The sequence below is a fragment of the Xiphias gladius genome, chromosome 16 (genome assembly GCF_016859285.1).
Source record: "Xiphias gladius isolate SHS-SW01 ecotype Sanya breed wild chromosome 16, ASM1685928v1, whole genome shotgun sequence".
Classification (NCBI taxonomy): domain Eukaryota; kingdom Metazoa; phylum Chordata; class Actinopteri; order Istiophoriformes; family Xiphiidae; genus Xiphias; species Xiphias gladius.
In genome coordinates, this window is record NC_053415.1 from 19,608,164 (window position 1) to 19,635,309 (window position 27,146).

Here is a 27,146-nt window from a genome sequence, read left to right on the forward strand (position 1 = left end):
AACAACAGCAGCGGGGGAAAAAAAGAAAAAGAAAGAAGGGAGAGAAAAAAAAAAAAAAAAAAAAACTCCAAGCAACGTCTTCGCGAGCTGTCGCGTTGCGACCATGCGCTGATGCGGCCGCACAGCGTCACTGGAGCAACGCATCAGAGCGGCCAGCAGCCGCCCCCCGTCATCCTCATGATAATTGTGACACAGCCCGAGGCGATGTGCGCGGCGTGTCTGCGGCGTGAGTCCGGTACAGATGGAGCACTTGCCGCTTAGCGCCCGCACGGGTTGCGAGCAAAAGTGTGGGCACCCCTCGGGCGAGTTCCGTGCCTTTGTCGACTCAGAGGTTTTTCTCCGAATTGTTTGTGCACTTTCGCCTTTTTATCCCGTTAACCTGAAAAAAAAAAAAAAGAAAATTAAACGGACTGTGGCACTTGCAAAAGTTTGGGCACCCTACTAGTACCCATAAACCCCTCCAGCCACCCATGTGTAAAAGCAGATCGTTCATTTCCACGTACGCATAAAGTTGCGCACCCTAAGTGCAGCTGTGAGTTGGAAGATTTCCATGCCGAGAACAGCAATCCACCCATGGAAGACAGGCCTAACTCTCCATTTGAAAAGGGTGTGATGGGTTGATGCATGAGATAAGATAGACGTTGTTGGACGCACACACGGACACTGAGGCGTCACGGCAGCACACGTACAACAACAGAGAGATTGTGCATAGGAGTACTACAGCCACCGCTGACCCACCGGACCTGCAGTCCCATCCGGGCCTCCCTGGACCGGAGTCTCTGTCCACTGTGAGCACATGTTAAATAACACACCCATCACTTGTTAAGATGACCGCAAGACACAGACTCAAATCAAACCCAGTGTCCACCTCCCTCGCCCTCTGGGATCCTCCTCCACTATCTCGAGGCCCTCCAGGGCCCAGGGGGGACCTTCCGCAACCCCGTCCGGGGGAGTCCACCCTGAAGTCCCCTGCCGCTCTCCATAGATCCTGATCCTGGAGGCCCATGTCCGCCAAACTCCTCACAGGCACAGTGCAAGACAGTGTCATAGGTCCTTGTTTTAATCATCCGAAACGCTGTTGACTTGTTCACCCAAAAGACATGAAGTCAGCCATTCAAACCTATTAAATATGTGACATTTTTTCTCTGCAGACTCTTATGCAAAGAGGACTGTGTGCATGTGCTTTTATTGGATATCATGTGGACGCTTTGGAGGAGCTGCTTGTGAATGGCCTGTTTGATATTAAACGACCTTTCTCGCTGTGTGAGATTAGTGTACCTATCACACGGACACCCACAATATGAGATTTAGAAAAACTCCAGAGGTCCTGAGGATGGTTACGGGGGGGTTTCTGGGGAAATATTACATTATACAGACAGAATTTTTTCTATTATTTCTGTAAGCTAGATAGTATAAAGGTGATAGAAATGCCTCTTACCTCGAAAACAACAATGGAAGAGTTGATCGTCACATCCAACAAGCTCCTTCATTAGTAGACAAGGGACACGAGGATGCATCATATGTAGGATTAAAAAAATGTGCGCTATTATGGGCTGGTCACCGTGCTACAAAATTATTTAAATATACTTGAATATTTTTTGGTTTCTAAGCTATATATTTTATCACGCTGCAAACAAAATCAGTGGTTTAAGGGGATACTGATAAAATACTGAAATGTTCAACTGCAGGTGTGTTATATTATGAGGAAGAGTCAGGCTCATTAAAGGGTTTGGGAAAATGTTTGCTTTTTTTTGGGACTGGTCATTTATAACGGCCTTCCAATACGACGCAGTGCAAGATTAGGGGATACAAAGACTGCCTGACAATGAAGCCACCCTGAGTCAAATCCGTTTCAGATTATTCAAAGGACAAACAGTCAAGAGTGATAAATAACTTGAGCACCAGCACACTACTACTGTACTATTTGTCCTACATTTGAAAAGTGCTATGCAGGCTAAGACATTTCAAATTTCAAATGCACATCTGTTGACCTAGAAAAAATGTGGCAGTGCCGCAGAAGAAACAGACAAACAACACAGCAAAACGACAGAGTGCATCGCACAAAATCTTAACAATGACGTTCATGGGCAAATAGTAAAGGGGGCACAGTGTATTTTGTCCAAAACTGCATGACGTTCCTTACACAAAACAAGCCACAGCCGGTATGTACGGTCAGGATGATACAACAGGCGAACATACATACGTGTGATGCCGCTTCAGTCTTTCCCAAATCTACAGTGACAAATCCACGCATTGCTCAATAGGATTCACTTCTAAATGTTTCTGCTACACAGCTGCTACAAATCTAAAAAGGTGGAGGGAACAGGGGTTTAGTAGTTTCAATCAGCAGGGCGGTGTGGTGTGCACAAACCGTACATTCACACGTTTTACCATTCAATAACACTCTGGTTGACTGATGGACCTGAGACTTCTACAACTCACACTACGTAAAACATTCAGACACCAATTCGATTCTTTCGTGACCAGTTTTTCTTATTTTTTTTTTAGTGAGTTTTCAAAAGATGCTCGCTCTTCACCTTACAGCAAAAAGCCTCTGAATCAAATAAAAGCATGTGATCGCTCATTAGAAAGCTGCGACAGACGGCATTTAGACTGAGTCTCTAAATGACTCTGTAGCAGAAATACTGACCATACTGTCAACTATCAGTTATTCTGCGAGTGTGGAGTATTTTTATGTAATGTACCTTAGCCCACAGCTGACATCACAGATTTAATATATCAAAACAACCGCTTGACAAAATAATCCCAACTCAAGGTCAGTTTACCAGCTTTTTCCCCAAGCTTTTAAGTCTATCACAGTCTTCTTGAGTTCAAGTTACCTGAGTTAATTCGTAGCACCAATGACAGCAGATCCATCTCCACAACTCAGCAAACTGCTGATGAAGACGGCGCGATACGGCTGAAAGGTCTGGAACAAGCTAGAAGTGGGGAGTTTTTTGTCAAGCTACTATTTCCAAGAATGCGTTTTCATACTCAATATTAGCATCATGGAATAATTCTGTTGAGATTTAATATGACATGTGATTAACAAGATAGCTCACGGTGCAGGCAATGGTGTGATTACCAAATTTTACACAATGAATGGAGGTTTTGGTGGTTAATTATTTCCCCTAAGCGGAATGCCCTAAACGCTTGAGGCAGCCTAAAATTGAAGGTAAAACCAAGAGGAAAAAAGAGCAATAACAGACATCCGTTGGGTATGGATCGAGTCCATCACTAGTTCACAATGTGAACTCATCCTGTCAACTCCTGAAGGAAGAGTCGGTGGATACAAGACATAAACCGACTCACTTTAGGGAGATCAATTAAATAGGTTTCATAAAGTACAGGAAACAGTAAGTAGACAAGGATTAACTGTATCCTTTAATAAACAATCCACGTGGCCATGTTTTTTTTTAGCTTGACTACATTTGTTTGTCTCAACAGAACTAAAACTGAAAACAGATATTAAAACCAGCAGCAACAACAACAACAAAAAAAACATACAAACACAAACATATAATCAGTCACTTCATAACAGACATTGTGTTTCTTCAAGTGTGTTCAGTCAGTAGTAAATACACATGATCCTCAGGAAATACACTAAAAGTGCTCAAACATACAGTTTTTAAGACAATGGGCCTCATGTAAGAATCACAATTACTGAGAGATTTGTTCTTAAGAGATTTAAGATCATTAGTCACCTTTGTCACAATTTTTTTTTATTTTCTCTTAAGTACAAATGAAATTCTCAAGTCCAAGTTATGTAAAGCGAGTCTGAATTATAATGCCTTAATCTGAAGGAATTTGCAGATGACCTTTGCTACAGAAACGGACTAAAATCAAAGACTAAAATAAACTTTATGCACCAATTAATATTGCGTTCATCATATCACCCTCATCATGGCTTACCAATTTAGTGGTTCAGTAACATTTTTTGTAGGTTGTACTGGCATATTTTGGCATGGCAACCAAAACAATTCAGTATTTGTTAGGAAAATTCTCTCACACCGAAAACTCCCTCGGGGTTTTTATGCTTATTGCTGCCCAGGTGAACATCCTGACAGTCTAAAGTGTCGTTATCCTTCCTTATTTCTGTCAAAATATGACGCTGTTCTGATGCTGCCGGCTGTATAGAGATTTTCTAATTATGTCAGGTCTCTTAATATGACCACTTATACCGCTAAATCTGTTGTGTTTTTCGGCTGCTGATTCCTGACAGCGTCTCCTTTTTTACTCTTTGGTAACATTTTGTGAATGAAACTTGCCCACAAATGGAGCAGAGCTGGGACTCTTATGTAGCAGATGTCAGGGCGTTGATTATGCAAATCTCACAAAGGCTCACCTACATGTTGACAGCTGGCACTCATCAGTTTGACATGAGCAATTTACGACAAGCTTGCCGAGTTAAGAGAGTTCGGTGAATCCGTCCTGGAACACTCGCATTAAAAAGCTTCACGGAAAAAGTACGAGGAGTTTAGGCTAAGAATCCGATAATGTTCTTGCTTGAGGCCTAATATGTAAGTAAAACTAGTGTGCATTCTGTGGTCTACCTGTGCATATTAGGCTACTTTTTACATTAAAAGTTCCCTGTTTGAGGGAAGCTCACCCCGTTCTCCCTCAGGTCACTTAAGTCAGTCAGCAGCGGGATGACTGACAGTCTCTACACGGACAATTGTGTCGAAGCAACAGCGAGGGGAGCATATGTGAAAGGGCAGTGGAGGGAGTGAAGCCACTGAAAATTCTCATCATGCTCACTCAAAGGCACCAGTCTTCTGGTGTGAACTAGAGCCTCTGCATTATCTTGATCCCTGATGTGCAGCCTGGTTCACATACTAGAATTCACTCAGCTCTGTGACGTACTCTCCCGAGTCCCTGCTCATCATCTACAAAGCTACAAGTCCTCCTTTTAAGGTTCTGGTCCCTCTGGTTTTAAGCCTTCTAAACGTTCTCTATACTGATCCAAACTCAGCCATCCAGGCCTCGTATTTTTCCAGGTCGGCAGCAGAGACAGACTTGGAGATCTTCCTGAGCGTGAGGGTGAAGTCCTCCATGGTCACAGGCATCTGCAACTCGTCTTTGGACAGAGCGCGGATCTCCTCGGGGCTCAGGCCTTGGATTCGACGACGCATTGCCATCATGGACGCATCCCTGACGTACATGTAAAGACAGGAGCAGACACGGGCAGGGGACAGAAATTTGAGGAGTTTTTACTCCCTAAAACATACTTGACGCAATATTTCTACTGTTTTGAATTCCATATTTGAAAAGTTTTTCTGTTGGCACATGGAATGGAGTCTGGGCTGTGATTAAATCCCATAGGCTACAGGCTGTGTGTGGATGATACTCACACACATCCAAGGCCAACAAAACAATGAAAGCCGGAGATGGGCAGAGATGACATGGACAAAATAAAATACCTGTCATTCCCAGCATAGCTACATTAGAAAGGATACCCACACCAAGGACAGGATGGTACAGAGAAAAATGTTAAACTAAATCAATTATTAAACTTTACGATGATTACAAATAATTGCAATGCCAAAGCACATAAACATATTCTGACGATCACTCATACTTTATAATATTTACTGCAATATCCAGTGTACACTATGGCGTGTTCCACATAGTAATGATGAAGATAAACATATGTGAATAATCACTCTATTTGCTCTGCTGGTCTGAAAGTGCATCTGAGCTTGTGTAAGTGTGTGTGAACCAAAGTAGCCAAAACAACCCTGCATCTGTTTGGAGAAACAGCTGCGGTACTGATAAGAACAGAGGGCGACAGAAAGAGAAGCATGACTGTAACGATATGTCTCTAACAACACATTAACAGGGTTATGTACAGAGTTCGAGCTGATCGGCAACAGACAACATAACTTGGTTGATTAGTATTCAAAGGACAGGGGTGAGCTTTTGGAAAGCCAAAGAAAGAAGAATGTTGTTAGATGGTGAGTTGACAAGGCACAGGAATGCCACTCTCCTTTTCCCTGAATTTATGGAGACCAAATGCAGTAATACACAGAGCTAGACTGACTAATGGATGAAGAATCGGGATTTAAGGGTTTGGAAGTTCACTGGAAAGAATGGAAAAGCGCACCTCCAATTAAAAACACATGCTCACATCTCATTTGTTCACCGGCTGATACTTTGTCTTCCTTAAATGAACTTAAAAAGTGTCTTTATGCTGATCAGACTGTCCTTACACAGGCGAGTCAAGCTTCACACTGTTAGTGATTCCGGTTCACGGCCGAACGCGGGTACTCGCTCATGAAGATACGTAACCTGACTTTCTCTCTCTCAAAGCACAAAACACACACTGTCTGTTGTTGTTCATGTAATTTCAAAATGATTTAAAAGGCTGTTACACACCTCCTGCAGTTATATGTTCTCAAATTAGAATCCAGCCTGTGCAACCTCTGTACTGTTTGTCATCTATTACGTCATTTTGGACAGATTTCTCCAATAGTGATGTGTGGTGATATAAATATTTTTTTACATCCCCAGAGGTGATGGCGGATGAACTGAAAATGAATGAGCTCTATGTAATTGTGCTGGCTTGTCCTTTTTTGTAAGGGTACACACACACACACTAACAAACACATACCTGCAAACGTTGGTGATGTCTGCTCCAGAGTAGCCCTCAATCTTCTCAGCAATGAGGTCCAGGTCCACGTCAGAAGCCACCTCCACCTCCCTCAGGTTGATCTTCAGAAGCTCTACACGACCCACAGCTGAACACACACACACGCACACACACACACACACGCACACACACACACACACACACACACACACACACACACAATATTAATCAAATATTAAGATGACACATCTGAACATCAATTTTGGAGGAATGGATATTTGTGTACTACTAACACATTAGGTGAGTAAATAGAACACTATTGACCCAACAGTATGTCCACGGTGTGAATCAATATTAATTACTCTTAGTTTCACTGTTTTGAGCTGTTGTGTGCAGCCTCTGTTAGACTATTACAGTGACCCTCCCTCTAGTTTGCTGTGCTGTCAGTCTGTGGATGAGGAGGTCACCTGTGGGCAGGGGGATGTAGATCCGCTTCTCCAGGCGGCGTCGTAACGCCTCGTCAATGTCCCAGGGGAAGTTGGTGGCAGCCAGGACCATCACCATCTTAGAGGGGTCATCATTCTCCAGGGCTCCCCCAACACCTGGTTGCACAGTTCATGTGAGAGATGATCTTGGAATCTATCTAGGATACTGCCATTTTTTTTAAGTTTAATACTGGGCTTTCTATAGTTCTAAACATTCAGATAGATTATGTCATACACATTCAGTAACATAGTAGATTTCATGCCAAACATGAGTTTTGATATCAAAAGGAGCCAAACTCTATTAGAAAGCCCTTCATAGCTTCACCTCCCCACTATTCTATTCCACTCACCATCCATCTGAACCAGGAGTTCTGATTTGACCCTGCGGCTGGCTTCATGTTCATCAGATGTTCCTCTCCTGCCACAGATGGAGTCAATCTCATCTATAAAGATGGTTGTTGGTGCATAAAACCTGGCCTGGGAAAAAAACGTAGTCTAAGAAACTTATTCTCTGCCATATAACAAAATATTTAGATCTTCATTTTTGTACTGTGACGTTTTGCATTATAGACCTGCATGTTTAAATAACGCTTTTGTCCAAAGTGCCTTAAAATTTGCCTCTCATTCAACCACCCACACACACACTGACGGCAGCGAGCTACCATGCATCCTGCTCGCCTAAACATCAGGAGCAATTTGGGGTTCAGTGTTTTGCCCAAGGACATTTCAACATTTCGACAGAGCAAGGGATTGAACCACCAACCCTGCGATTAGTGGATGACCCACTCTACCTCCCATATACCCATATGTACAAGTACTTACCATTTCAAACAGCAGACGAACAAGTTTTTCAGACTCGCCCCTGTATTTGGAAGTAAGGGTGGATGAGGACACATTGAAGAAAGTAGTCCCACATTCTGTGGCCACAGCTTTGGCTAACATGGTCTTCCCTGTCCCTGGAGGGCCGACCATTAATACACCCTGAGACAAACACACTGTTGTTAAACTTAACACAATAAACAAATGCACACAGACACACAGAAAGGATTTTGAACTGACAAGCAGTGAATACAACTTCTAACAGTGACAGAAACAGTCACTCTGAAGACCTAGATTATCATAAGACATGTCAAACTATTTCCTGCTACTATCAGAAAGCTGCGTATTCACTTCAGTACCCCTTCAAAACATCGGTATGTGCAAGGAGTAAGGATGCGCAGCATTTAGATCCGCATGGCTGATTAACAAGAAAAGGCAGCTCGAAAAATCTGAGAAAGCAGAGAGTTGTTCATCTGCTCCTACATGACTGAAAACCAACATATGTGATCAGACTTACCAGTGGTAGCTATTCTCTTTTGTAATATACAATGCTAATTACATACAATCCCTTGCAAATAACCAAAAGTATTGCTGCAATTTTGTTTTTATTTGGCAAACCGGAGTTACTTGTTTATTGTGAAAAATACTTGTGTACCTGAGTACATGTGTCTAAAACACAGACAGAGAGAGAGAGAGGTACAAGTGTCACTCCTAATGTAAACAATTAAAATACGGCACATTTTCCATCAGTTTTGGATGCTAAAAGCTCATGATACCGACTTGTTGCAAGCTTCGCGATACATCGAATGTTACTGTCAAGTTGTACTGCTGTGCTTCGATTACATCCCTGATGCTGGGATCACCATTGGTCCTTAATACTTTCGTGTTGCTGCAAAATGGGAGCACAATTCGACACTTAGAGACTGAGAAAAAACTGTACTGCAAAGGAAGTGATTGCATCTGCTGTACTGTAACACAACAAAGTGTTTCAGCTCTGATTCATTGCTAGTTCATGGAAGCTTGAGAGAGAGCTAATGCCAAAAGCAACACTCATTTGCAGTTGTTTAAAACGTGTTTACACACATTTCATTGAAATGTCACTAATATTAAAATAACAACAATAACAAAATTGCCATCCCTGATGCAAATCTCTTCTGGTAACGTTTGCATTAGTCAGACATCGCTGCCGCTCTGGTGTCTGACATTTCTTCATCTGGTTTGTGTGTGTTGCCATGGAGATTACACTTCCATTTTATGCGTTTGTAGTCCTTACTGCCTCAGAATCTACACAGTAATGTGTCTTATATTCCCAGCAGGATGGGGCAGATGCAGACAGGATTTATCCGAATCTCAGCAGGAGCAGGTGGGAGTGGAAGGGTGCACATGCAGTAACTGAGCAACACAGACCTCTATACTAAATCTCAGCAGAAAATGGAACAAATACCTCCAGCCTACCTCTGTGCCGGTAAAACAATCATGAACTTAAAATGTTTTTTTCTATAACTAATGTATTGAGCCTTCATTTTACTGCACTTGCAGTTATCTGAAAAGGGGGCTCTACACCAATTTAAGACAAGTAAAGAATTCAGTTATATGTGCATGTATCAGACCAATGGAAAGCACTGTACTGCTGTAAAAAGCAATAAAGTATCAGCCCTCACATGGCAGGCCTGAGGGGAAGAGGCCTCACATGATGAAGTTCAACTCATGTTGGTAGAGGAAAAAACTCCCCGACTACTCATTTAGTCATTCAGACACTGAGGAGGTAGCAGAGGAAGTAAGCCATGCAAACATATGAAAGAATTAAAGTGGTGTTCACATTTGAGCAAAACAACAACAGGCTGTTGTACCAGGTTCAAATGTAGCTTAGTTTGAGTATACTGTGGGAGTTAAACTACAATTTTGTAAAAGCAGGTTAAAACATTCAAGTTTGTTACAATAGAGTTAGGATAGATCTTAAACCCAGAGTGCACCTGCCTGGGCAAGTGTACGTCATTCCTTATTAACTGTTGTCATAGAAACCGTTAGAAAGATGGGAGACTAATGATAGAAGAACCAGAGGAAATTTCTTTCAATATTTGAAATGGGAGCACTGTTCCTGTGAAAGACTAAATTATATTTATGATTAAAACTGTCCTGCGCACTCAATACTTTTCCATTACTTGGATTAGAGGAGGGAACAACTGTAATTACCTCCGCCAAGGAGGTTATGTTTTCACCCGTTTCTCTTTGTTGGTGTGCTTGTTGGTTTGTTTGTCATGGGGATTACGCAAAAAAAGCATGTGTGCGTGTGTGTACCTTCCAGGGGCGACGAATGCCCTTAAAAAAGTCAGGCATCCACATGGGCAACACCACTGCTTCTCTCAGCAGCTTCTTCGCATCTTCCAGATCAGCAATGTCATCCCTACAGTTCACCAACAGAATTCAGTTAGCGGTGCTTAAAAAAAACAGCCCCTGCAGCAAGGAGTGTAAAGGAGTGTTTAAGAATCTGTCTGTATTCTACCATACCAGTGTATGTTAGGGTTACGGGACACAATATCTCTCTCCAGTGAGTCCACCAGGTCACTGTCGTATCCTGTGCTATCAAATTTCTTCTGTTCTACATCCCCTGGTGCGTCTCCAACCCCTTTCTTTCCCTGATAAAAAAAAAAGAAGGAAAAAAGATTGTTAAAAAAAAACAAAAACCGGTATTTTTGGGGACAGATTGACTCGTTTCTGTCAGACCTCACCCATCCATCAATCCATCCACTCAACCACCAATCATCAACTGTAGTCTGACCTTATCGTCTTTGGCCTTTGTGCCTCGGGCGTCTCTGAATCCCGGCCGGTCTGGTTTAGGGTTTGCCTGACTGCGGCCTCCTGGCCCTGCCCCTCGATGCTGCAGACCAGGGGACTCCTTCCTTTGCTGCTTCACTGCACTGTTGGGACGCTTCACTACAACAGGATTCCTACAGAGACACGCACAAGATTAAAACTATACACATGGGTAATAGTAGGGCACACCAAAGATAATTTTCAATGGAGGAAATAGTGGTAATAAAGTGTGCCAAATGTTCCCATAGAGTGGCATTAACTTTAAACCAACTCTGCAAATGGTCTGTGGTGCTTAATGTCCATTTTAATGAGCAAAAAGTGAAAAAAAAACCAACATGGTGAGTCACACTGTGCTGGTAGAGATTAAACAGATTATGCAAAATAGGTGTCTCTGTACTTCAGAGCACTTCCTTATACAGCTATTTTGTCCCACAGACTTTCTGGATACTATCAATAACAATCAGTTCTGCCAGAAACTAAATAAGTCCCATGGATCGTAGACTGCCCAACAAAAAGCACACTAGAAGACAAAAAATAAAATAACAATATACATACACTACAGTCTTGTAACCAGTTCTTTTATTCAAAATAGAATAAAATAAGAACAGGCAATGAGACAGCAGTGTGCAGGTATTTTTTTCAGCTTTCAGTGTGTATTATTATATAAAATAATGGATGTGCGTGTGTTCATTTGAGATGGATTGAAATATACTGTCACTGAAAGGTTTTCAAATGTATTTGACTAACACAACGTCCTAATCTTTCATTTAGCCTAAATTTATTTATATAAATATCACATAAAATATAAGAATCAGTGGGCCTCATACATTGGGAATTTATTTTAAAACTGGTCTGGTTGGAGTATAGACAGGCTGTTATATTATATTTCAACAGAGATATATCCCAATCTCTTCAAATACATAGTGTTACATGCTTAGTATAGCACTAAATAAACACTACATTGTGTTTTCAAATGAATACCTTTGGTAAATTTTGTTTTTGCTGGCACACTCATTCAAAAAGTCACCTAAATGTTTCAACTGACGCAAGGAACAGTAGAAAAAAGCTCCATGACGTTTTATTTTGTAGTGGTGGACCCTGCATGAAGCACATAAAGGCTTTGGGTCAAAGATATACTTCTGTACACACACACACACATGCGCGCGTGCACACACCTGTGTTCTGCAGGGATGGGAGGGGGCCAAACTGCTGGATCCTCAGGTCTCTCGTCGGATTGAGGTGCAAGGATGTCAATTGGCTTCTCTGACTTGAAGCTCTCGAGCGTTCCCATGATGCCTTTAACCTGCTCATACTCCTCAGTGAGTTCTTGCCTGACCTGATCACAAACAGAAGAAGAAGAGTATTATATAAGCACTGCGTCACAGAGCATCCTACTGAAAATACAACAGTTGATGTGCGTAGATGTCTGTGGTAACACAATACTGTATTTATAGTAAAGCTTTAATGTTTCAGAAGGGCTATTTGGCTTGCAGACAGTAGCCAATGGTTAGTAAATACAAAAAAGTCCACACATTGACTAAAAGGTGCTAGAATTCCAGTAATAAGACCCTGACTTGCTAGACATTTAAATTTAAACAGGGCTCCAACTAATGATTATTTTCATTATCGATTAATTTTATGGCTATTTTGTCGATTGATTGATTTGTTGTTTGGACTTTAAAATGATAGAAAGTGGTGAAATATGGCCGTCACAACTCCCCAAAGCCCAGGGTGAAATCTTCCAATAACTTGTTTAGTCCGAAACCCAAATATGTTCAGTTTACTTGTCATATATGGTAAAGAAAAGAACCTGATAATGGCTTTTTTCCATTAGAATGACTCATAACAATGAATCAGTTATCAAAATAGTGGCTGATAAATTTTCTGTCGATTGACAAATTGATTAATCAGCTAATCGTTGTAGCTCCAGCTTTAAGCCAGTGACTTTAATGCATGCATTCACAATTTTTCCCAGTAGGTTTTATTTTTTTCTGACATAGATTACCAAACCAGCAGATTACAGTAAATCTTAGAAGTTTCAATAAAGGAAGTAAACAACACCTTCAACAGACACATAAACGCTGAAACCTTAATCTTCCATAATAAGAGCAATCTTTAGTTTTCCTTCTCAAAAATAAAATCAGCATCAAAGGAAAGCTTATCATCCAGGATGGTTCCCAACGGCGGTGGAAGAAGTATTCATGTCTTTTAATTAACTAGGTGGGCTCCCCTTTGATGACTGTTTAATAACTGGTGTAAGAACATAGTGTGGTCAGAGAACTCACCTGTTGCCATTTGACTTTAAGTGCGGGGTCTCTGAGGGACTGACAGTGCTTGTGGATCTGTTGAATGACGCCCTGGTAGTACACAAGGGAGGAGTCATAGTTCCCAAGCAGAGCATACTCACGGCCCTTCTTGGCGTTGTCACATATCTCTGCCAAATTCATGCTGAATAATAGCTATATGGTGAGGAAAAAAAAAACAAATAACTACTTTGACTGGAACAATGACGTTGGCTAAATGTTGGTTAGTTACAAGGTTTTATTTGTGTATTTTTAATAGCATTTTATAATAAGTACATCACATTTATGGGGATTCAAATCATCTAAATCATACAACTTAAATAACATTGGTAAGCTAACAACATATGTCTCCCCTTAATTCACGATCCTACAGCTCTCACATCTCCACACCTCCCCATCCCAAAAACAAAAGTACAACACATATACAATAATAACAATACAGACAGTAAAGACCTCAACCTCAGCATTTAAATGTACAAAACAAACACGTCAACACAAACAGCCCCACACCCTAACTGAACACAGTCCTAGGTTGCATATTCTTCTGCTCATGCCACAATGTTACCCAAATAGTATATCACATAGATTAAAATTTTGCATCTACGTCCAAGTACATACAGCTATATACATGTATAAACATATACACATGCATGTACATACACATACATATACACTATACGGCAATACAGTTCGACTACAGCACAAACTACAGCCTCCAAAATGACCATACAGCCGAAACAACACCTCTCTCAAACAGTTCCAAGACAAACTGAAGATTATAAGTGTGTGATTAAGGTAGGATTTATTACAGGCCTGTTGTATTAGACTGCATTAGTTTTAGCTGAGTGTATCTAATAAACTGCCTGTACAATACATATGTTTATATACAGATCAAATAAAATATTTAACCACGGTTACATATGACTTTAAATTCACCACTTTAAACGCCTTATTTGTGAATCTTTCCCAATACTAGTTTTAACAGGTTTCCAGATGTCTAAGAAATGCTCCAATTAGATTTCAGATATAACCTTTCATATATTCTCAATATAAACCTATAATTAACATATTTTGCAGTATAATCTAAACCTAAGACACAGTCTAAAGGGTTCAGTTTTACAGTGACAGATCACGTAAATCACAAAACATGGATTTGGCATTATACCGATTATCTATAATCTTAGGACAAAGCATGGAAATATGTGGCTTTCCCCTTGTTACAACATTTTAAACTAGGTCAAAACCACATTGTAAATCCTAGCTATTACAGGATGGTGCAGCTCCATGCGAGTCAGTTTCCAACCAGATATAATGAAGCTGCTACACCCGGCAAAACATTGTAGTTAAGCTAGCTGATTTCAGGGAGTGTGATTGTAAAAATGTGTATGGCAAACAGCTCACCAGACGGTTAAATCAAGCCACTATTCAAATTAATTTCTTTACGTGGTTACACCCTGTTATCTTACCGACGATAGCTTTTGCTAGCTTGCTGCTAGGCCACAGACAGAAAACAAAACGAATCGTGTGGCAATAAATATACTTAAATCCTCGCAGCATGTGTTAAATATGCAGCTAGACGAAAACGACCGGCCAAAAACCTAAATTATATGATTTAACTACATATCCAACGCGAAAGTAATGCTCATACCTGCATGAAAAGCACCTGTTTTTGTGGGGGGGTTTTTTTGAATCAGCGCTCCAGCATTGAGGAAAGTGTTACCATGGCCGCAGAGAGACGCCGTGTGAAGAATATAGAGCGTTCGGTTACTGTGCTGCCTTCAAGGACTTGTTGCAGACTGGTAAACGTTACCACCCTGTGATAAGTGCTCGTCGATCAGGAGGGTAACAGCTAACAGAAATCGGATATTACAAAGTGAGTCGGGCTGTTTGTTTTAATGGCACGTTAGACAATTTGTTCTCGTTTCAAAGCGGGAATATTAGCGATGTTTCATAAATAACTCGAACAACCGTTTGGGGAAACATAATCTTAACGAGGAAAGTTGCTAGTTTACACGGTTGCACAAAAACACCTCATCAAAGCTATGGCTATGCATAAATTGACCACTGGTTGGTGTAAAACATTCAAATTTAAACCAGAAACCTTATAAGTGCTCAGAAAAATGGATAATTTGAACATCTACCATTTCGTGACAACTGAACAAGACCAAGTGATATGGTCGATAGCTCCAGAACAAGTTAATAAATGGACTTTGTAATGAGAATGTTTTGTCAACATGAAGATATTGCAAACTAGGACGAAGCTACTGTTTATCAGGCATTAGCCAATTAAATAAAACTTATAGAATAACCAATACTATAAATAAAAATTTAGAATGGATTAGTGTTAGTAAGTGTAAGTGTTAAGTAATTAAAAGTGAGTTATAATTGGAAGGTGCATAATGTAAGTTACAGTGCAGCAAAATAATTCTAATGTTTCTACTACTAATAATAATAATGACAACAACAAATTAATTAACATGCATTTTTAGGTAAAAAATGTCAACATATGATTCCACATATGTTTGAGTGCACATGTGTCAAAATTTGTCAACAAAACTGAAACATGCAATGATTTCATGCGAGATCATGTGTTTTGATGCTTGTCATTCTGCAAAGACATTGTCCAGTTCAGCAAGCGCGCACGTGAATCACAGCAGCTGTATTCTGTACCTACTGAAGTAATAACTTGTTTTCCATTAGATGACAGAGCAGAATACGATAGGAAATGCAGTGTGCTGTTTGAATGAGCGATGCTGACCGATGCAGCTGCCTAAGATGGCCGAAACACGGCCCTTGCACTCATCATACCAAACAAACAAAACACCAGAAACCTCAAAAATTACAAATATATGGATAAAACCACTTTTATTGATTTGCAGCTTTACATTGTCACAAATCTCCGTACTGTTGGAAAGTGTTTTGCATTTTTGCACACATGCAACAAAGGTATCAGTCAGATGTGTTTCTGTTTTTTTTCCTCACGTGATAAATGTCTTGAGGCATAACATGAAATTCAAGAACCGCTGAGCCCGAGTTCACTCATGCATTTCCAGTGAACTATGTGGATTTGCATTTTGTCCTAAAAGAGAGCTACATCTTGTCATTAGTCGTCTTGCTTTTGACTGAGCTCTCTCCAAAGACCTGTGAGGGCTGACACAAAGCTTGTTATGCTCATATCTATATTTGAGAAATACACATTCAATAACAGCATCAAAACTCATGTTGCAGTTATACTTTTTTTTTTAAGACCTGAAATATCACTTTAAAACATTTGTTAAAGAAAATGATTGCACAGTTTTCTTCACAGTTTCAATTTACCTCGTTGGTCCCTTTATGCACAGTGAAATTTATCTTCCCTTAACTAACTGTATGCATTGAATTCTGTAGATAAGTTATAGTGCTGCTAGACGGCGGGTTTCATATAATTGGTCTACGTACTAAAATGCACTCTGCAATTTTTTTTTATATTCTGACTCAAAGTGATTTTATGTGCAGTTGGAGCTACAAATACTTGTCATAACTCCATATCCATTCATGCATTTCATTGAAATGTTGATTTAATATGGTGCAAACTTACATATACACTATTGCCAATACTGTCACTAGCTATGCCTTACAGTAGGCAGGGGAAAGTGCAAAATCATGGGAAGCTTCTGTCCTTTCTGTCTTATTATCACAAGATACCTTTCTGAATTCAGTGTCAGTGTTTGGAAGCTTGGTTCAACACTGCTTTCCTCAGGATCATTACTGTTCTGAAGGCTGTGGTGACCTTCGTTCACACCCTGTGTACATCCATACAGGATGGAGTTGACCTCAGCATTGACAAGTTGCTTCTACCTGTTCTCTCTGGTTCCATAGATCCCTTACACTGCTCTCACTCAGCTGCTTCAGTCTCAGCGGTTTGTGGCTCTTCAGCCTATAAGCTATGGTCAGAAAGATAGCATCAACGTGTTCCTTCTCGGCAGGGTCTTTGGCTGAAGTCTCAAACAATGGGAAGTTGTAGCTGTCGGCAAGACACTGGGCAGCCAACGTGGGGACCTCCCGGCGGTCCCTCAGATCACACTTGTTTCCCACCATGATGCGGGGCACCAGGGGCCCCACAGCGTGTCGGCTGCACTCCTCAATCCACTCAGGGATGCTCTCGAAGGAAGAGAGGCTGGTCATGTCGTACACAAAGATGACGGCATGGACGCTGCGGTAGTAGTGCTCCACCATGCTCTTCCTGAAGCGCTCCTGGCCTGCCGTGTCCCAGATCTGCAACTGGCACGACAGAAACAAACATTGATATAATATTCAAATAATAATATTCAAAGGGTGGTGTTATTCGATATTTTTTCTCATTGTCGACCAATCCCAAGAAGTGAGTATGTATGGTGTATGTGGTATTGACTCAAAATACCCTACTGTGTGTAGTAATGAAGGAACATATCACAGAAAACAATCTATGCACAGACAATATTTGTTAGCAGGACCCATTCATTGTTGGTGTTTTTCTGTTTTTTTTGCATGGGATTTGTTGACAATGGGAAAATTATACAATATCATCCTTCACAAACTGGCTTAACATGAATGACAAGGGGATGGGGCGGAAATAAGCCAAATTTCTGTTCAAATTAATGTTTTATTTTTAAAATACATGTGAGGGTTAAAGGCAGCATAAAATGTAACACAGATCAAAACCTGGAGATGTGGAGGCTCGGAGAGAGAGAGGCCTTTTTTTCACGCCAGTCGCGGGGTCGCAGTACGAAAAGCACAGGTGTGAACGATTAAATTAATGAGGGCTGGACTCCATTGAGCTGCTTCGGTTTCAGGGTCACGGTATTGTTCCCGCTGGCTCAGACAGACCGAGCTGTCGATGTCATTCGTTCCACCAGAGCTTTTCCTAGGACCAGTCCAAATGTCTGCTTTGAAAAAGGCCTACTGGGAGAGCAGGGCTGGCTTAAAAAGATCCTTTTCACAGCAGGTGTTTTGACTTGTCATAACAGGAAGCGCACAGGTGTTATTGATAATATTAAAAAACACAATTAAATTACATTAAGCTGAGCTAGTTTCCAGGTCCCGGTGTTTTGCATGCTGGATTACTATGGAACTGAGCCACTGTCAAAGAAATTAGTCTTACCCGTGCACCTCCCTCTATGACAAGTCTACCGCGGAAAAGGTCTACAGGCCTGCTCCAGGCTCCTTGATGGTCCACAGCTTAGAAACAGAAATAGTGGCCGATGCAAGAACAGAAATCACTCCGATGTCAAACTGGATTCTTCCACGTCACCACAAAAAGCTTTGTCAATGTTTCGGAAACCCTCCCATGCTGCACTTGTCCTCCTCCTCTTCGTCGATATGAAAATACTGTGGGAAAGTGAGGGAGCGATGTGTTGGGGAAAATGCACCTGACTTGCAGATGCAAAGGTTAGACATTAAGTATTGTAAAAAGCCCACAGAGATGTAGACCTCTGCTCCTGCTGTCCACCTTTTATTGCGGGGTTATAATGTCTACTATAAAGTGATTATTTTATTGAGAGGTGGAAGGTCCATGTAACCTACCAGTGAGGCCCATCTCTTTGAAATCAGTGTTTTGCAGGGGTGCCAACACCGGCCCTTGAACGTCTTAAAAACAGGCTCCGGGTCAGGCTCTCGTCTGCCCTCCGCTGATGAACCACAGCTCAGACGGATGTCACTTCAGCAGGGAAATTATGGATTTGTGATATCAGAGTGTAGGTGTACGTGGGCCCCCCCTCCTCACCTTGATACTCTCCCCATCGAGCTCCAGCGTCCTCTCCCTGAAGTCGACCCCGATCGTTGCCTCGGGGTTTTTCAGGAAAGTGCCCCCGCAGAATCTGTAAGTCAAACACGTCTTTCCCACGTTTGAATCTCCTATTACTATGATCTTAAAAATCCGGGTCTGTGCGGTCTCGTGGTCGTGGTGCGAGGCGAGCCCGAAAGAGTCATTTCGACTGAAAACTGTGTCAAATTCCACCCCAGCTTTGTTTTCTATTGCCATCGCGCATCATCTCGCGGTCTGGATGGGAACGGCGCTGAAGTCACGCGAGAATATGAGAGACCACACATAGATGCGTTTCACGGAGGAAGAAACGTTATTCACCACTTAAGCCCAATGTCATGAATATGTTGCCAAAAGCTCTGCTTTATTGGGACATTTCTTTACAAACATATTTATTTTGGTTCCCAAACTTATTTTCTTTCATTCTTTCTCTGTCTTTTCTTGACCGAGTTTACCAAACAACAAAAAAGTAACAGGTTCTTGAAACAATACAGAAATATATCTGAGGAAACCCATTGTCTTCTTATGTTTTTCCTTTATACCAGCAGTTTTCATTCGTGTGCAATATTTATTTATCCTTCACTTCATTCATTTATAATATTTATTATTATATTTTAATTATTCTGAACAGCAGAGGAAAAGGTATTCCCATTTTTCAGTAAAGCAAAAGTAGCACTACCACAGTGTAGAAATACTCAGAAGTCTTGCATTCAATATCCTACATAAGTACCAGTACAAAATAATCAAAATACATACTTACAGTACCAAAAGTACTCATTATGTAGAATGGCCTATTTGGAATAACATAGGCCTCTATGATATTATTTGATTATAATTATTGAATTGCATCAATGTGCACATCACTTTAATGTTGCAGCTGGCAAAGGTAGAGCTAATTTTAATTACTTTATTTACTCCTGGGTAGCATGTGACTTCACGAGTCTTATTTTAACCTTTAATAATTCATCATAGTTTATTTGTTGATTATATTTTGTATTATTAATCCAAAGCTGCAAAGTAACTAGAAACTAAAGTTGAGTAAAAAAGTACAGTATTTGCCTCTGAAATGTAATGGAGTAGATGCATAAAGAAGCATATATAAGCATATATATCTCAATATTGTACTTAGTTGCTTCCCACCACTAATTATGAAGGAATGAAGTTTTATTGTCTTGTCTGGCCATTTACATGACATGTCATGAGGCTATTCACACACTTAAATCAACAACTATCCAAGCTGTACAACATGTATACTCACCCTCTAACAGCACAATTTACTGATCTCATACATACAGTATTTGCACAGCCTACAAATAGCAATCCAGGAGATGTCCGACAATGGAAATTAAATACATGTAAATATTTGCACACAGCTTTGCATCATACAAATAAACATTATATACAAATATAAACAAACATAACACAAACTAAACAAAATTTAATTTCATGAATCAATTCAAATAACATGGTCTGTTATCTATATAAAGTAATAGGCTTTCATCTTTCTTAAGTTATTTTTCTCTTTCTATTCCATATTTTGAAAATATTCAAAAAAGGTACAACTTTGTTAATTTTTTTATCAAATCTGAGCATGTAACTGGAACTTTTTAAAACAGTGTTTGTTGCAAATGATGAAATAAAGGCAGTAGTACATAAAAATAATTTTGTTTTCCACTTCATTAGGCTCAGAGTATTCACAGAGTCTCTCATCTTCATCTGTTGAACTGTAACCTTCAGTTTCAACACGTTGCGGCTGTATAAATACTTTTATGCTACAATGTTGAAAATGTCATCGGCACGTCCTTATCTCGTCATGCGTACTTGTTTTTTTACTTCATGCGGTAACTTGTTAAAGTTTTTTGGGGGAAAAAAAAGACACACACACACACACACACACACACACACACACACACACAAATGCTCTTCTTCTGCATCAGACACAGATGCTTATTTGACACATACACCAAAACATCTTTATAATCCTGACCATGTGTGTTACCACAGCCGAGCAACCCCTCCCCCTCAAAAACACACACACACACACTCACACACACATATTCAAACTTATAACACTTCAACCATCCATCATACAGACAAAACAGTGGGAACTACACTCATTTACCAGCTTATTAGGTACAACTAGCTAAATCTAATACAGTCTCATTCAACAGCGCTGTTATAAATCCTACGCTCATGAAGGTTATAATGTTCAGTGCTTGTCTAAACTGTTTTAGAGGTGTTGAGTCAGCTTTAAAAACATTTTTGGAGGCTGTAGTTCGGTGTTTCTAATATTTTGTCTACAATATTTATATCAACGAGGTTGGACAGATTAATAACACTTCGATGTGTTTCAACTCAGCTAATAAACTGGTAACTGAGTGTATGGGGTGGTTGGTGAGGGCAGTGGCTTTGCAAACAGTTGTATACATGCAGACAAAGTTTCCTCCAACTAAAACAATCCACCAGGAACAAATAATACTAAAAATGCTGCGAATTTTGACTTCTGATTGTAACAAACTTTAAGTTAAAAAAAAAAGCATAGATACAAAAACATATACATTCACTCAATAAAATAGTCTCAAATAAATTTAATAAAATTTATAAATTGTCACCAAAGCCACCTAATTTCATTACATCTCAAAAAAATGTCAATCATGGCTAAAGGCTTTTGCTTAAGCCCAAACCTGAGTGAGCATACAGTACATTGGCTTCTACATTTCACACAGTAGTTTTCGCAACGCCGGCTGCGTGCGACATCTCGATGTGCATCAACAACACAAAAAGCACAGCAAATGTTAAAGCCCCGTAGATGACCGGTTGTGTTTGAAGTCATTAACATGAGGCACTTGAGCTGCCTGATGTCCCCAAAAGTCACAGTCATGATTTTGCATCGATCATAAGCAGGTCTGCTCCTGTATTCAAGCAAAATAGCATGTTATTAGCAAACACTGATATTACAAACTTGTCTTTATATTACACAACTCAAGCACTAAGTCTTAAAGCATCAAAGGGGGCCCTCCAGCGTTTTAACAAACATGTTAATTTACTTATCACAGGGAGTACTGCTTGGCATGTGCAAACTGTTTCACCTATGTCTTTTGTAGCTCTGGAAGAACTTTGTCAAGTCTAATAAAAAGTTCATAAACTTTTAAAAGACAGCCTGCTTTACAAACTATGAGTCTGAAAATTGTTAACAAAGCACGGTGGGTCTGACGAAAGAAGCAATTAAGTTGCATTACGGCAGTGGTTCCCTTTTTTTTTTTTTTTTTGTACAAAAAAAACAAACAAACAAAACAAAACAAAAAAAAGACACAAGGCTCCCCTGCTATATTGAAAATGAACTCAAGAGCTCAAGATACCTGTCTTTTTATTCCGATTTTGCTCAATGAGTATCACCAGTTGTTCGTTTTCGTTTTCCAAGTCTGTTATTCTTGTGCCTTAAGTGTCATTTTGCTTCTAAATGAATCTTGATAGCCTTGGTAGCATCAGATCACTCTTTAAAAAAAAAAAAAAAAAAATCAGATTCATAGACCTTTTTAAACCGGACATTTTGACTTCTCGTAGCAGGGAAAGCACAGGTGGAACTAATAACATTAATGATGGCTCAGTTCCAGCAATTATTGCAGTGCATTGCAGCAATCAATTATCTCATTAGTAACACCTTTTCTCGACGAGTTAAAATGTCACTGCGGTGAAAAGGTGCATTAAACTTTTGTTTAATTTTACTTTTTTTTCCTCGGGACTTGTGGATCTACTGTGCAAAGGCTCATTTTGGAAACCACCGCTTTGTGGGAAGAGCAGGATGCACTGTTTTAACCTGAGCCTTTGCTGCTCCGATTTTGACCTCTCTTTGTTAACCTGTCGCTTGCACATTCTCCTAATTTTATGGAAGTGTAATACTACATCTCTGGAGTGCCCTTCATTCAGATGCCCTTAATAATGTGCTAAATTATGAAGGTAGATCCTCGTCTCCTGTAGAGGAACCTACAGCTGAACAGTTATGTTTCAATCGTAGATTTGTTATTGTATAAACAAGAATCTACACTAAGACTCTACTAGACTTCATACTGTCCTTCCTGCTGGCAGGACATGATACAGATTGAAGGACAAAGCCATTGACTCTCGGCATTTTTTCTCACTGTGTGAAAAAGATCGAAAAGAACCACTGAAACCAAGTCTGCTTCATTCGTTCCCTCCTCCTTTGAATAGTCATTAGCCGGACTTGTTAAGAGATATAACACAAAAAATGTGAAGATTTCCACTTCTGCATGGCTTGGGCTTCTACTCTTAATGACTGGCTTTAATACTGAATTTAATCTGGATCCTCTCCTGGCAGACAGAGCCCTGGAGAAATCCATGAAATTATAATAAGTTCAACTTTTCTTTGACACAGTAACACATTTCACTACCAGTTCTCATCTGAGAAAGAGCTTGAGCTGCCAGAATCGGAGTCCGCATCTGTCAAGCCGTCAAAGTCCCAGTCGGCACTGGAGCCACTGTCATCGTCCTCCTCTGTAGAGAAGCTGTGAGCAGAACCCAGGCACGCTGGGTACACGCGTGTTGAAACACACACGGGCCCCAGGGTGGACACATACACTGCCATGACATTCTTCCAGGTGTCCCTGCCTGGGTCGTATTCATGGATGAGGACCCTATTTTTGTTGTGCTGCAGTAAAGTCTGAGTGAGCAGGAGCAACTTGTTGTTGTGCTGTATCACCTGGTAATTTAGAGCTCGACTGTCAATAGGAATGTCACCCAACCTCTTCCATTCCCCCCTGGTGGGGCTGTAGGCTTTCACCACAGGGATATCACACACACAGATGATCTGGTCCTGAAATACGCAGGCCTTGTGAAGCTTGTCTCTTCTTAGTGAGCCACAGTGGCGCCAGCGGTTCCTCTTGGGGTCGTAGCAAAGCATCCTCCTTTTGTTTACCACATACAGGTGGTCATTTAACGCCACCACCTGCATTTTACCCAAAGAGTGAGGCAGGGGAGCCACAAACGTCCACTGGTTCCTCTGGACGTTGTAGCACTCGACCTCCTTCAGTCTGGCATCCGTCACTGGATTTCTCCCTCCCAAGAGGTACACATGGCCGTTGAGGTAGCCCATCCCAGAGTGTATCCTCCCCAGTGGCCTCTCTGCCAACTCCTGCCAGCTGTTAAGCACAGGGTTATACAGCCAGAAGTGTTTAGAGAGGTGGGAGGCTAGGTACAGGTTGTTTTCCGGCGTGGCACAGGCGATTAAGGACTCCATGGTGGAGCGTTTGTAATCCTGACTGCTGAGGTCTTCTAAAGGAGGAGCCATGAAATACAGGTCCTCCGAGTAGGGGTCACAGCACATGATGTTGTCGTTGGGTAGGCCGAAGAAGAGAATCATTTCTTTTGCACTTACACCTATCCTGTGTTTTGGTACATCCTGTGCTGCAGGCATCCCACAGCCGTCCTCCGCAGTCCTGTTGAAGAAAGACGCAAGATATTTCTCAATTAAAGGCCTTGCCATGAGGCCCTCCAGGTAACACTTGTCCTTTTCGGTGAACAAGTTCCAGCGTACACACTTGAGTGCCTGCAACGCATCCTCCCTTTTCTGCGGTGCGTTTGCCTCTATCCACTGCAAAGCAGCCGAGCACACCTTCCTCTCACAGTCCACATCCAGAGTGTCCAGAGACAACAACTCCTTCAACTGCATCAGGTCCAGCTCACAAAGCTCCCCACCACTGCACACCTGGCTAAAGTTCCTGGCTATGAACGCTTGCGCGTTCTCCTTCAGCTCGGGGTTGTCATAGGTGTCCGCAAATTTCAGCATCCCCACGCAGTTGGAGAGGTCCAGCCTCCTCGTCATGAAGCCGGAGCACGCGTTCCTGATGTACTCAAGCTGAAGCATGTTGGCCGCCGCGTACAGCCGCTGGACGTTGCCCTCGGTGATGGTCACCCTGCCCGTGTAGCAGTAGTCGATGATCACGGACATGGACTCGGCGTCCACCCCGCGTATGACCACTCTCTCCTGCATGCTCTCGGTCAACCCCCCGGTGAACATGCTCTTGAAGTAAGGGCTGGCGGCGGCGAGGACGTTGCGGCTGCACAGGAAAAGTTGGTCGATGTCACCCGCGGCGGACTCGCCGCCGTGCCCCAGTGACTCCTCTTCGCTCTCGACTCCGATGGTGACGTCGCCGAGCAGCCGGCAGTCGTACAGCGACTTCAACTCGCTCATCAGACCCCGAGCGTGGTTCCCGTCCTCCAGCACCTCGGGGCCACTGAAGCAACTCAGCGCCGAAGCCATTGCCGCAACTTCGGTGAGCAATTTCACTATTTTACGTCGGCGAGGGCTTCAAGTAACATACTCGAGAGGGTCCGCGCGCTGGTAAATGACACGCGCGTTTAGAAATGGAAATCAAACTGTGTGGGGAAAAAAAAAAAAAACACACATTACCAGCGACCCAACAGCTGAACGGTCCGCTGTGTGTCCGAAAGCCAACAGTTTCCCGGTCTCCACACGATCATAATGTCACGTCTAAACTCATAGATGACCCACAAATTGTGAGCCAAGAGTCGCTGTAACAGTAGTGGGGATTTTTCTCCGACCTTTGCTCAAATTCAGCGCTGTTATCTGTCTTGAGAGTAGCAGGACTCATAAAATAAAACAACAGTGTCAGCGTAGCCAAGGCTGGAACTACATTTTCCGAGGGGAACTGCGAAAGTAAAGCGTCGTTTAATGCACAAGTGTTGCACGGATTTCTCTCGGTTTCTCTCCATTTCCAATTCAACCAATCCCTTAAAACACGTTGGAGCCAGTCTGCGCGTCTACCACCCTCTACTAGTTAAATCGGTCTTTTTAACCCAAAATGAGGAAAGTGTAATCTCTTATTTTGAAGGCAACCGTGCCTGGCTTCCACCGTGGGCCGCTGCTCGTTCACACAACCTTGCTAAGTGGCTTCGCGTCTCCGATTGGTTTGTTTAACTAGGTCAATTAAGCTTGGTTGTTGTCGATGAATCAGGGGGCTGCTAATACTAAAATGTGATTATTTAATTTAAAAAAAAAAATTTCCAATTACAATTTAATTTTCCAACTTGCAATTTGGAAGGCACATTATGTATTTAAATTAGACCATGTCAATAATAAGAATAAGAAGAAAAATAATAATAAAGTTTATTTACAAATCCCTTACCAAAAATATTACAAAGTGCTTGTTCTAGGTACAATTTATTTGTTTGTTTGTTTGTTTTTTATTTTATTTTAGTTATTGCGTACTGTGAAAATTGTGATTATTTAAGAGACTCGACAAAACCCTAAAATATTCTGGTGTACATGTGATCAAGAAGTGGAAGGGTTGTCAAATTTTTTCGGTTTGCTTACTTTGTATCAAGAGCCTGGAAAAGAAGGCAAGAAGGATTATTTGATTAATATTAGCAGCAATTTATGAATTCTGTGGTAAACGATGGTCTGATGACTTGATTGTGAAAGATGTTTAAGTTTCTTCTCCATTTTTGGACCTTCTCTGTTGTTTGGAAATGTATATGCAGCACTCTGGTCCTGGCTTGTATGAATTTATGCCGTCTTATACGCCCTTGCAGGCTGGATATATACATAGTTACTGTATATGCATGACAGTAATAAAAATGTAAGTAAATCATTCATTCACTCTAAAGCTCACTGTCCTGAAGCTCCTGGCTTTAGCTTCATGATATATGTACTGTACTTACATGAAAGTGACTGGAAAGGAAGTTACTGCTGTAGTTACTGTCAAAAAATAGTCCTGCACATAACACCACCATAAAACTGCAACATATCATTTTAATGCCTAACAACTCTTGAGACTGAAAAGATGAACCAATTTGCGGTTAATATTTATCAAGCCATTAATGAAGCTATTGGAAATTGGCTACTAATTAGATTTTCATAACCACATTTATTTTCTATTTCAGCTTTTCCCCTCTGGTAAACGTTACTGAGCAGTTTATGCCAAAACAACCAAACACTTTCCATTAACTCATAAAAACAAAAATCATCCATGTGATGTCTGAACCCAACTCTAGCACAATAACCCTGCAGTACCAAAACTCCACTGCACTTGCAAAATACAGTTTAGTGTATACAGTGTACAACAACATGTATGTAATACCCCTTTATTGTCAGATATTTAGTTAAACAGACTGGGTGTTTGTCCATAAATAGACGCATTTTCATCACCATGCATGCCTGCACTCCTTGTAGCATAATTACATGTATTTCTATATTTCTTTCTGTACATATGTTCATAGCACTTTGTGTAAATAGACTGATAGCTATCGAATTCCCCATTATGTGTCGACATACATTAGCAATTAAGTTGATTCTGACTCAGATTTTGTAATGTGGATTT

General features: G+C 41.1%; 3 protein-coding genes across 10 annotated transcripts; all 3 read right to left on the reverse strand.

The window, feature by feature from the left end:
* Nucleotides 1-4,124: 4,124 nt before the first annotated feature.
* On the reverse strand, nt 4,125-14,801 carry katnal1 (katanin p60 subunit A-like 1). Of its 2 annotated transcripts, none has more exons than XM_040147620.1 (11): nt 14,659-14,801; nt 12,993-13,166; nt 11,883-12,043; nt 10,673-10,841; nt 10,402-10,529; nt 10,192-10,297; nt 7,897-8,055; nt 7,425-7,551; nt 7,057-7,191; nt 6,611-6,737; nt 4,125-5,151 (listed from the first exon to the last, which is right to left on the reverse strand). In XM_040147620.1, exons 1-11 carry the CDS (start codon nt 14,662-14,664, stop codon nt 4,953-4,955), a joined length of 1,491 nt encoding a protein of 496 aa, XP_040003554.1. In that variant the 5' UTR covers nt 14,665-14,801; the 3' UTR covers nt 4,125-4,952. The 2 variants fall into 2 exon arrangements, with proteins under 2 accessions (XP_040003554.1, XP_040003555.1); XM_040147621.1 differs by having other exon boundaries at nt 14,674-14,800.
* Nucleotides 14,802-15,849: 1,048 nt separating this feature from the next.
* Nucleotides 15,850-19,072, reverse strand: zgc:101559 (uncharacterized protein LOC492776 homolog). 2 transcript variants are annotated; one of them, XM_040149380.1, is made up of 2 exons: nt 18,751-19,072; nt 15,850-17,264 (listed from the first exon to the last, which is right to left on the reverse strand). In XM_040149380.1, the coding sequence occupies exons 1-2, from the start codon at nt 19,006-19,008 to the stop codon at nt 16,824-16,826; spliced, it is 699 nt and encodes a 232-aa protein (XP_040005314.1). In that variant the 5' UTR covers nt 19,009-19,072; the 3' UTR covers nt 15,850-16,823. The 2 variants fall into 2 exon arrangements, with proteins under 2 accessions (XP_040005314.1, XP_040005313.1); XM_040149379.1 differs by having other exon boundaries at nt 15,850-17,270.
* Nucleotides 19,073-20,660: 1,588 nt separating this feature from the next.
* Nucleotides 20,661-25,713, reverse strand: kbtbd7 (kelch repeat and BTB (POZ) domain containing 7). 6 transcript variants are annotated; one of them, XM_040148507.1, is made up of 3 exons: nt 25,217-25,704; nt 23,199-25,144; nt 20,661-21,701 (listed from the first exon to the last, which is right to left on the reverse strand). In XM_040148507.1, the coding sequence occupies exons 2-3, from the start codon at nt 25,064-25,066 to the stop codon at nt 21,398-21,400; spliced, it is 2,172 nt and encodes a 723-aa protein (XP_040004441.1). In that variant the 5' UTR covers nt 25,067-25,144; nt 25,217-25,704; the 3' UTR covers nt 20,661-21,397. The 6 variants fall into 6 exon arrangements, 4 of the variants coding, with proteins under 4 accessions (XP_040004441.1, XP_040004442.1, XP_040004444.1 ...); XM_040148508.1 differs by having other exon boundaries at nt 25,212-25,704; XM_040148510.1 differs by having other exon boundaries at nt 21,565-21,701; nt 23,507-25,144; nt 25,217-25,709.
* Nucleotides 25,714-27,146: the final 1,433 nt, after the last annotated feature.

What these genes read in the sequence shown, in the direction of transcription:
- katnal1 (XM_040147620.1), bottom strand. An exon ending in TTCGTCTGCTGTTTGAAATG is followed by an intron (nt 7,552 to 7,896) that starts GTAAGTACTTGT and finishes TTTTTTTCCCAG; the next exon opens with GCCAGGTTTTATGCACCAAC. An exon ending in ACTCCTGGTTCAGATGGATG is followed by an intron (nt 7,192 to 7,424) that starts GTGAGTGGAATA and finishes CTGTGCAACCAG; the next exon opens with GTGTTGGGGGAGCCCTGGAG.
- zgc:101559 (XM_040149379.1), bottom strand. Translation starts at nt 19,008, where the DNA reads ATGGCAATAGAAAACAAAGCTGGGGTGGAATTTGACACAGTTTTCAGT. An exon ending in TCGATGGGGAGAGTATCAAG is followed by an intron (nt 17,271 to 18,750) that starts GTGAGGAGGGGG and finishes CTGTCGTGCCAG; the next exon opens with TTGCAGATCTGGGACACGGC.
- kbtbd7 (XM_040148507.1), bottom strand. Translation starts at nt 25,066, where the DNA reads ATGGCTTCGGCGCTGAGTTGCTTCAGTGGCCCCGAGGTGCTGGAGGAC. An exon ending in TCTTTCTCAGATGAGAACTG is followed by an intron (nt 21,702 to 23,198) that starts GTAGTGAAATGT and finishes GCTTGAATACAG; the next exon opens with GAGCAGACCTGCTTATGATC.